This window comes from Pelodiscus sinensis, chromosome 15, assembly GCF_052426305.1.
Source record: "Pelodiscus sinensis isolate ZL-2025 chromosome 15, ASM5242630v1, whole genome shotgun sequence".
Taxonomy (NCBI): Eukaryota; Metazoa; Chordata; order Testudines; family Trionychidae; genus Pelodiscus; species Pelodiscus sinensis.
The window spans coordinates 35,617,451-35,628,299 of record NC_143066.1 but is presented as its reverse complement, the minus strand read 5'-3'; the positions used below and the strand labels follow the sequence as shown (position 1 = coordinate 35,628,299).

The window sequence follows — 10,849 nt, the reverse complement described above, 5'->3', positions numbered from 1 at the left end:
CCATAAATTGTTGGACACTTGGCAGAAATTATGGGGTGAAATGCTCCAGTCTGGATCATGCAAGTGTGTAGACAAGGTGCCTCAACATCTACCCAATCTCTTAGGTCATCTAGCCCATCCCCAAGTTATTGCAGGATCGCTCCCTTCCTGTTTGGCTTTCTAGGACTTTATTCAACCTAGTTCCAAGTAGGTTTCCCCCTGATATGGGGGAAAAGGAAAAAACAACTATTGACTCCTACTGAGTGGCATGCATGGTAAGAACTAGGCTGCCAGACACAGATGTCAAAGCAGTTACTTTCAAATTCTTAGAAAGACTGTGCTAGGTAATGAAAAAGGCATTAAACCATTCCTTCGAAATGGTGAAGAGTTTTGTCACAGCTCCTAACTCCACTGGTTTGAATAGATGACTAGATAATCTTTATGCATTTGGAGAGAAAGATGATATCTGTTTGTACTTATGCAAGTTTCTTCATGAGATTGATAGATTTCCACTCCATACCGCTAAATACAGTGCCTTGCATGGTGTCAAGTATCAGAGGGGTAGCCGTGTTAGTCTGAATCTGCAAAAGCGGCGAGGAGTCCTGTGGCACCTTATAGACTAACCGAAGTGTTGGAGCATAAGCTTTCGTGGGCAAAGGCACACTTTGTCAGATGCATGTCATCTGACGAAGTGGATCTTTGCCCACGAAAGCTTATGTTCCAACACTTCGGTTAGTCTATAAGGTGCCACAGGACTCCTCGCCGCTTTTGCAGATTCAGACTAACAGAGCTACCTCTCTGATAGATAATCTCTGAGGAGCTAGGCCTACAGTAAAACAAATAAATAATAACTAGGCCCTATCTGTATTCTAGCTAATGTTTACTTCTTAGGAAAGAATCTTTTCCTCTGAAAATACTAACAAACCAACCAAACCGCAAACGTTGGATTATTTATATCAGTTACTTTAAGCCTCGGTGAGCAGCTCTGACAAATTGTCGGCATAATATAATGTATCTTCTCCTCATTGGTTGCTATGGATACAGGGCCACTTTAAACCTCTGACTGTAAACATTAGCCATGAAGGGGATGTGGAAACTTGTCTAAAAATAAAATACTATGCAAAAGTCTTTATAAATAAGGTTGTTGACAAAGAATAATCCCTCCGACTTGGCGGTGTTGAAACTCTGAAACAGAAATGCAGCGTCCACGAGACAGATTGGATGCGAACAACCTTTTGATTAAAAAAAATCGATTTAATTCTCTTTTGGTAACATCAGGGCAGTGACTTACAAAGAGAACTGAGCAAATCACAATCATGCAAAAGCTACAGGATATTCCACTATATTAAGGGGTGGACTCAAGAGGAGGAAACAGCTGACACGTCGTCTGGCACAGGTTGGGGAGGGGGTTCATTTTTATTTGCAGAAAAAAAGTAACATTTGTGCCATAGCACTATTCCCCCTCCTTCCTGGCACCCATGTAAAGTTTCTGGGTGCTGGAGCCAGTTCAGAAAGTAAAAGTTTGCAGAGACTTGAAGTGAAATGTACAGAGGAAATCAACAGATGAAGGTTAGACTGTATGGAAGGAATCAGAGCAATCGCTTAGGAAGGTTTAGATGTGACTGAGGCCTGGTTTACATTAAAGGGAAGGTCGAATCAAGATACGCAACTCTAGCTGTGTTAATTATGTAGCTAGAGTTGACGTACCTAGATTTGAGTTTCCCTGCCATTCCCGCAGAGCAAGACTGATGGGAGCAAATGCTCCTGTTGGCTTCCCTTACTCACAGCTGGAGCAGGAATACTGGCTGCTGATGGGGGCACCCTCTGAGTTCAATTTAACGAGTCTTAACTAGACCCGCTAAACTGAACTCCGGAAGATCAATCGCAACAACACAGATCTTCCCTGGAGCGTAGACGTGGCCTCAGAGAAGAAATCCACAAGGAACCAAGGATAGCAGCAGAATCACAATGACAGACAATAAAGGGAGTAAAAGGACTATTGGGATTTACTAAGGACATTATCATGCTCAGTAATGCCAAGTGTTGAAGTTCTTCAGAAAGCTAAGGTCTGCTGTAGTGCTTTCCTGTCAGTGATCTCAGTGCTTTACAAACATTAATACCCGGAACAATGCTGGACCAGAGATCAGATTATTACTTCTGATGCACAAAGGGGGGGGAGGGGAGTGGTATGGAGAGAGAGTGTCTTTCCTGAGATCATGTAGTGGGGACAGTCGTGGGACTAGGAATAGAACCAGGAGTCCTAACTCCAAGTTTCCAGTTTTAACCCCAGTTCCTCTCGATAACAAGGCAAGCCCCTCCCCTCTTCGTGCAGCTTTCATTTCTCTTCCTACATTTTAAACCTGACTCTTCACAAGGCTTTCTTCTCAAAGTGCCTCTAACCATCTCAGGAGCCCAAAACCATCATTCACTCAGGCCTGGAGCGTTAACCCTTGGCCCTTCCTATTCAGAATGAGTTCAAGCCTCAGGATCTTTTGAAGAGCTAGACACAAGGGCTAGGATTTCAATTCCTGGTGTGCAGGGGATGGCTCAGTGTTAATGCAAACAAAAAAAAAAAAAAAGAGAGAGAAGAAAGACAAACAACCCCCCATCCTCCAGCGGGACAGAGATGAAAAGACCATTAGCATCAGTGCAGCCTCTCTGCAAAAAGGATTGTGTGTGTGTGTCCACCCTGCATAGTGAACCCTGCCTGCCCTTTGATCAAGCATCCAACAAGTAGACACTGTTCCTGTACTGCCAGCAATCACACTGCTCAATAAAGATGCAGCAAGTCAGTTAAAGGAACAAAAAGACAGGGTCCATGAAACCGCCCAAAGGCAGCTCAGTACAGACTACAACAAACTGGGATGCTATTCTTTGCATGGAACCTTTCTCCCAGCATCTTTCTATGGCATCTTTCAGCCCCGCACCTCAAAACATTTTATACATGTCAATTTAAGTAAGCCTCACAAAAGCCTTGTGAGGGTTGGGTCAGCATAACAGGTGGGAGCCACAGGCCACGACTGATCAGGAAGCTACAGCTCCTCTAGACTTCAACTGGGTTTCCAGGATTCATTGGTTCTAACTGAGCCCTACAGCCCAGACCTTCAAAGGTATTTCGGTGTCTTACTTCCACTGAGCGAGTGGCAGACTTCAGTGCCCTGACTGACAGCCCTAATCCCCAGACAACACCGTCATCTTCCCTTTTTGGAGATGCCTGCATGATTTCCCCTGGTGAAATCCACTCATCGCATGGTGCTTACTCTCACGCCTCTCCCAGTGCCTTGGCAGATGCCTCCCCTTCCGTCTCCATTGCTGGGTAAGTGGGTTCAAACGCAGCAGAGCGCCACCTTCTGGGGGACATCGGCTTATCCGCCAGAGTTCAACTTCTGCCTCAGCGGACTGGCAGAGCCATTCTGTGTTTCGCGCTCCTCCACAATAGGGGCTATTTGCAAAGTCACCACAGGACTGAGAGAAGCTGGGATGCCTGCCAACTCAGAGGTGTCAACTTTTCAAGCCAACGGTGCAATTACAGCTCATGGCTAGATTAAATGCACCGTATTAAAAGTGCAGAGTGCCAGCTAAATACCTTGGACATCAATCCTGTACAGCCTTTTGAAAGTCACTCCACTTAACAGTCTCCTTCCAGTGACATCTGCATGAAAGATTGGCTGAGAGAGGCAGCTCCTGTCCTGAGAAACTATTTACAAACATCTCCCCAGGGCCCTATTTAAGATTTCACTGGCCTTTCCTTAGAAAATACAGCTGGGTTGTGTTTTGCTGGGGAGGGGGGGGGGAGGGATTGTTTTGTTTTTCTAGCCACTAAAAACTAGTTTTGTTTTCTGCCAGGATGGATGGGAGAAAGGTTGAAAGGTGCTGCATGATATTTCTCTGAGATAATCTTCTTCTCAGCTACTTCCTTTGTGTATCTGCTGCAGCTTTGGTGAGCCTGGGCAAAAGGAGGAGACATAAGGAACAGACTGAGCTACGCAGAACTCCTGGGTCCCCAGGAATTCGCTTAACTCTCTGATTCTGGCTGTTTCTCTGATTGTTGCAACCGCTGTAGTATAATTAGTTGGCAAGAAGGGGATTGTTTGGCTAATGGGCGAATGACACATCCAGGGGCCCAGCAAACCACACCACGTGTACAGAAGCTGAAAAAACCTGTCTCACAAAGAAAGAGAAAAATAAAGACCGTTACACCATCACCATCCATCGATCACCAACGAGCAGGATCCTGGGAATCTCTGCTTTCTGCATGCTCTGGAGATCCGTTTATTGCACAGTTTCCTTTGGATGTGAGGAGGCATGCTTCGTAGGACCAGTGGCAAATCTAATCTGATAGGCACTGATGCTACAGCGTAGACTAGAAGCTTAAGTGAGCTTTGGCCAACGGTGGCCAAAGGGACTAGTGATTTTTGCCCAACTTTAGGCAACGTGATGGGGCCCGATGTCTCCCTCTGTGCATTCGAAAACTGGAGCCTCCAATGTCACAAATCACTTTTGAAAATCTCGACCAAACGTTGGTGGATGTAAGACAGGGAAAAGGTACAATGGCAGTAAATGTGTGGGCAGACGAGCCAGCTACTTGCACAGTTCTTTTTTGCTCGGGTCTAAAAACAAATCTAAAAACCAGGCCGCTGGGGCTGAGTTTTCCCTCACACAAGCAAGGGCACGTGTGTGTCTGGAAGGACCCACTCTCTACTTGCAATGAAGCCGACAGGCATGGCTTTATCTGCTGCGCGTGTCCACAAAGCAGGCTCACAAGAGAGTGCGTGCACTTCTGCATAATCACGCCGGTCCCATTTGAGCCGCATACAGTCGCTGGGGTTTTCTTGCAGATTTATAGAGTTTAAATGTGTAACTTCAAGGTTCCCTGCCGATTTCTGCCTTTCTTTCAGGCTCAAGTCTATAATCAAAACACTTCAGCCGTGGCTGTTTAGGAACCAAGTGGGAACAAAATTCATTGTGAAGAAGCCTTTTTAGATGGGTTTTGTGGGAGCTTGAACTTCAAAATCACTTGAGAACTAGAGAGAGGGATTAGAAAGAGGCAGCAAATGCAAAGCTGGAGAAGGGCATAATTAGAAGTCAGGCTGAGTTCTCTTATCCCGTCAAATTATCTTGCGCAGGTGGCTGGCCCAGCAGACGACTCCCTTCACTGAAATCACTGCGCTCTTGTGCTTTCAGTACTCTGCAAACACACCTGCAGTTATTTGTTCTTTGTTGCCTTCTGTTTCTGCTGATAGATTTCTTCCGTGAAAGGTCTGTTGGGGACGGGGAAAAGTAGGAAAGAAAAAAAAAAAAAAAAAAGAGAGAGAAATACCTGCCATTAAACCAAAACCACAATCTCTGCTCCTGTCCCCTCCTAACACCTAGAGATCGGGGAGACTCTGTTTTGGAACAAGAAAGAATACCGCAGTCCTGGGAATTCCCACACTTGTCGTCTAGAATGCAGCACACGGTGTGGTCCTCTGTAATGCACTGGCTTTTGTAGGTGTATGTACTACTAACCCTGTGTGGCAAGGCCTAGAGCAGAGCTCCTCAACTTTAGAAGCCCCAGGGTCACAATGAAACTCACAGCACATGCTGAGGGCCACAACTTACGTGTGGTTGCATAGACACGCAAATAGCTTCTCTCACACTGATGGGCATGAATACAAAAACTAAGGCAAGACTAGGGTTGACAGATGGATGAAAAAAATACCAACCCCTCCCCCAAAAAAGCCACCGGGAAAAAGTTTTGTTGAAAGGAAAAAAAAAAGGGGGGGGGGGACCAAAGTTGTTGAGGAAAATAAATAAATAAATTTAAAAAAGGAGCGGTGCTGGCTGGGAAGGGGGGCTGGAAAAAGCTAAGAGGGGGGCAATGGGGCTGGCCGGGGGAGATGGGGGGGCCAACGGGAAGCAGGGCTGGTCGTGGGGGGAGGGGAGGGAGAAGAGAAGATCAGGCAGAACGGGACTGGCTGTGGGATATCGAGGGAGGGGGCATCGGCCGGGAGGAGGCAGGGCTGGCCAGGAGTAAGGGGGGGGGGGGTGGGAAGCACAGATAGGGGGATTGGGGGCTGCGAGGGGGCTGGGAAGAAGGGGGGCAGGAAGCACAGCTGGGGGGGGACAGGGTGCAGCAGTGCTGGCTGGGAGGAAGGGGGAACCGGGAAGCAGAGCTGGGGGGATACAGGGGGGTTGGCCAGGGAAGATCAGGAGGGGAAGTGGGGGACAACTGCCAGCCGGGAAGGGGGGGGCGAACAAATTGGCCGGCAAGGTGCGGGACTGTCCTGGGCACTTGCTGCCTGTCCCGCACAGGTTCCCGGCGACGCACAAGCGACGAGGCGGCTTCCCCTCCTCCTCACACTCAACCAACAGAGGGCTCCCAGCAGCACTCGCGGCCCCGCCTGCCAGCTGGGACTCCCAGCCGCTCCCCCGCCCACTCCAGGCTTCCGTCCGGTGCGCAGCTGGAAAAATCAGAAAATACTGGACATTGCACATGTCCGGTATTTTCTGATTTTTTTAAACCGGACAGAGCGTGCAAATACCCGACTGTCCGGTAAAATACCGGACACCTGGCAACCCTAGGCAAGACTACACAACACACTAGGCCCCATTTAAGTCAGTTCTGCTGATATTAATAAAATGCAACAGTCACCCGATTTCCACCTCTGTGACAGATCTTTCAATGAGCAACGACAGTCCAGGAATTTAACTACTCAAACGCATCTCAACAGAAGACCATTCGATTGACGACTTTTGTGTTTTGGCTCCCACCCGCGGGACAGTGTTGAGCCCTTTCATAAACCCAAACTGCAGCATGGGCTGCAAACAAAGGGGCCGTGGGCCACATGTTGAATAGCCCTGGCCTAGAGGGTATGGGACCTGCCACTAGCATCAGCTAACAAAGTTCTCCTTTACCCTTTGTTTTAGGAGCAAGGTTCCAGCCCCTTCTCCCCGTCTGAGTGTGTGATTCATCTAGTGACTGTGCCTGCAGCATTCAAATCTGTGACAAAACAAGGCCCAGGGTGTACACAACGATACCCCCCACACCTCCGGTAGAGGCTTTGTAAAGGCACCCCTCACTAGCTCCAGGGAGGGAGGTGGAAGGAGGCAAGTTGTGTAGCCCCTGGGTGAAGAGTCACAGAATGCTGGTCTGGTCTCAGGGGAAGCTGCCAGCTCCCTCCGCAGCAGGCTCAGTGTCTCGACGCAGGTACCGCTGACGTGTGCAAAGGGGGACTGGATAATGCCTGCTAGTGACCAGACTTGGCCATAAATCCATCCAGCTTCAATGACACTCCTAGGACCACTCACCCCTGGGAAATATCCAGAATCCTGACGCTGGGGTGGCAAGAGGCTCACTCTTGTTGGGCCTCTTCCAAGCGCAGAGCTTGGACTAAGTTCTCAGGGGCACAGCCACAGCATTGCACCTCACGCATGTTTTTGCCCCAAAGCCGGGTGGCCATTCCCAGAAGGACAGCTCCAGGCGAATGGTGATCCACTGGGCAGAAGGGCTCCAACGCAAACCCCCTCCTGATTGTGAACATAGCAGGGGAAGCGGGGTGTGGCTGAAATACTACCAGACGCTGTGCATGCCCTGGGCTTTTCAGCCTCTTTGGAGCACTAGCTGCTGATGTAAGGGAGAGCAGTCCTCCACGCTGCTCTAACCTGGTGTGGAGCTATAGCAGCAGAAAGGTGTGCTCTCCACCCCCTTTGTGTGCACACACTTTGGCTCTGGCGGTATGGCCGGAGGTGAGGATCCGACTTACGTCTCTTCTCACTCACCTTTGAGACAAAAACGTAACAAATAAAACAGCCAAGTGGGGAACAAGCTTCAGCACACTAAGCCCCTTGCATTTCCAGTTCTCTTTTATTCATCTAGAGCAGGGGTCTCCAAACTACGGCCCGCGGGCCGGATGCGGCCCGCGAGGCCCTCTCATCCGGCCCGTGGAGACCTTTTTGTCTGGCCCCGCCTTCTTCCGCGTGCCGGTGTGACGAGGCGACCCCTGCCCTTGACCCCCGCCCGTTCCTGGGGCGCCGCCGAACGGGCCCTTCTTGCCGCGGGGGGGGGGGGGGGGCCCTGTCAGGGGTGTGCGGCATGTACTCACGCCGCGCCGGGGCAGGAGAAGCGGGCCGCTCTGCTGACAAGCGGCTGCGCGGCGGCAAACGGCGCAGGGGGCGGGGGTTAGCACGGGCGGCGTTCCCCCGCCCAGACTGACAGGGCAGCCGGCCAATCAGGGGGCAGGATGGGCGGTGGTGGTAACGCCCGCCCGGCGACGTGCGGGGGAACGTGAACCCCGGCGGGAACTTTAAAAAGGTGACCCCTTCCGCCCGGGGGGGGGAAGGAGTGAGCGGTGGCAAGCAGGAGGGGAGGACAGCGTGCAGAGGAAGGGGAGAGCAGGGGGAAAAGCCCCCCCCCTTCTCAGGAGTCCAGACCCGGCGGCCACCCAGACGGCAGGACCAGCCCCGGCGGGAGGGGTGGGCATCTGGATATACGACCGTCAGCCTGACGGACGAATCAAAGGTGACCGCCCCATGGTGGGGGGAGGTAGAGGGTCACACGAGGAGGGAAAGGAAGCAGCCCAGGGCAGAACTCGTTAGAGTTGGCGGGCTGATGAGTTACGGCAGGAGCCCCGTCAGCCGGACCGGAGCCAGCTGGTTCCGTGTCCTTAGGGCCCTGGGCTGGGGCCCATGAGTGAGGGTGGGCCCGGGCCCCCCTTTCCCTCCCCTTCAGCACTGGAGGGAGTGCATGGTCAGAGTACCGGCCGCGCTGCGACAGAGGGCGCAATAGGCAACTGAAATTCCCCGTCGTGAAAGCGGCCCCCGAACTGCTGTTTGATAGTTAATGCGGCCCTCGGGCTGAAAAGTTTGGAGACCCCTGATCTAGAGCAAGAGCCCAAACTCCCATTTTCACCCTTTGCAGATCACCTTTCAGGGCATCTGAACTCTGTCACTGGGGAAGTACAACTGACACCTCTGATGGATATTCCAGGCAGCCACATTCAGCATGCACCTAGCATGCAGGGCAAAGATCAGAGGAATGTGTAAAAAGGAACAGCAGAATGCAAACTATTTTTTGCAGGGCACTGTCCGATTCCCACACTCTGCCTATGGACTTCCTTACAGTTGTTGCCATGTAGAATTGAGAGAGAGAGAGAGATCAAAAATACCCAATCTCCTCTCCCCATAGGAGCCATCTTAAAACCTCAGTCTGTTTGATTGAAGGTGATTTAAAAACAAATACACATTTTTCCCTCGGAGGGCTAATTGGAAAAATCTCACCAGTGGGACTCTGGCTTGGTCTCTAATTATTTTATTCTGTGCTCTTGAAAAGCTACTCACCCTTCATACAGTATTGCGATCATATAGGAAACCGCCACAACAGCTGTTAGCAAAATACCCGCTGGGCTCACATGCCTGTTTTCCAAAGAGAGAAGCGAAAGATCAGGTAAGTCAATGGGCTTACGTAATGCAATTTAGTACGTGAAATGGGAGAATATACTCCCTGAGAGCTGCCTGTATAAATAAACAAAGGGCAAGAGTTACTATTTTGTATTGAATGCAAACTTAGACAGCTGTCCCTTGGCAAAGGTTATTTCTTGACCAGCTTCTTTCAGGCAAGCGAATGAGATCTACGTTAATAGCCCTGCTGGTTTGAAGATCAGTCCTGAGAGTATAAGGCCGTTTAAGAGCTGAAAACACGGTTCTGTAAGATTGGCTCCACCTCCCCGAACTCCTGGCATCATTAAGGAAACGTCTGAGGCCCATGTGGGAAGCAGTGATAATGAAATATCACCACTGTACACATGGGAACACCGGCCAGACAAACCTAAGGATATTTGCTTCCAAGGGCTGTGATGGGACTGGAATACCGAACTGGATGGTTTCTAGAACACAGGTGTGAGACAGGACACCCAGGGCCTTCCTAAAAATGCTTGTGCAGCTCTGTTCAATAAACTGTTGTGACGGTAGGAAGAATCCTACTCAATCACTTAGAAAAGGTTTCCCAACGCGCCTATGTAACACTGGAGCGCAAGTCTCACTGAAAGAAACAAAGGGAGTGGTGTTCCTAAATCACTTGGGCACCTTTGAAATTCCTGTCCATCAACGCTCTGTGCCTCAGCCTTGCCCATTTAGATTGTACACTTTTCAGGACAGGGACTGTCTCTCATTACGTGTCTGTACAGCCCCCAACACGAAACAGCTCTGATCTCAGTCTAGGTGCCACTGCCAATGCTCATAAATACAAGAGAGTGGAATCTTGATTTTATGAACACCAGTCTTACAAATGACCAATTGTACGGGGCATTTTTCCTGATTTGGAGGGTGGGGGAAGAAACCGCATAAGGAAAGTGAGAGAGATGATGAACAAGTCGATATCTCTTCACCTTCTGATGCCCTACAGGAAATCGCTTTGCAGTGGTAAGAAGGACACAAAGGAAGATGTGGTGCATAGCATCACCTCTGTAATCCCATGGTGGAGCAATTTGAAAAACCTCTCTCTCGCACTCATACAGTCTCTAAAAAGGATTTTATCCTCTGCTCTTGAAAAGCTATTCACCACTCATACAGCACTGCAATCACACTAGAGCCAGCCGTTCTAATTCGGAGATGTTACATTTCGTGACCTTTTTTATTTTTATAAGCTCAATCCTTAGTCAGTCACATCGGGGGTCTATTGTCACATCTTGTCTGCGTGCAGATGTGGGGGAGTGCTTAAAGATGCTGTGGTTCTGAGGATTTTCAAACAGGCAGCATACCCCAAAACCCCCGATGAAAGAAAGCCCAGTACGGTTAAGATTCGAGCTGCTCCTATCTGCCCTGCCAAAATGGGCCATCATATTCTTCTGGGATCCAACATCATGGTGTGGGATTCAGCTCTTCTTTCATTACA

General features: G+C 49.8%; 1 protein-coding gene across 7 annotated transcripts in view; it reads right to left on the bottom strand.

Annotated features, from left to right (window-relative positions):
* Positions 1 to 1,212: 1,212 nt before the first annotated feature.
* Positions 1,213 to 10,849, bottom strand: part of PEMT (phosphatidylethanolamine N-methyltransferase) — a 136,711-nt gene continuing 127,074 nt past the window's right edge. For 6 of the 7 annotated variants that reach the window (XM_075899750.2, XM_075899752.2, XM_075899754.2 and 3 more), the window contains 2 exons: positions 9,298 to 9,372; positions 1,213 to 5,240 (listed from right to left, as the gene is read on the bottom strand). In XM_075899750.2, coding sequence (XP_075755865.1) covers positions 5,186 to 5,240; positions 9,298 to 9,372 — 130 coding nt within the window. In that variant the 3' untranslated portion in view covers positions 1,213 to 5,185. The remainder of the gene's footprint in view (positions 5,241 to 9,297; positions 9,373 to 10,849) is intronic. The other variant, XM_075899751.2, reaches the window with a different exon arrangement.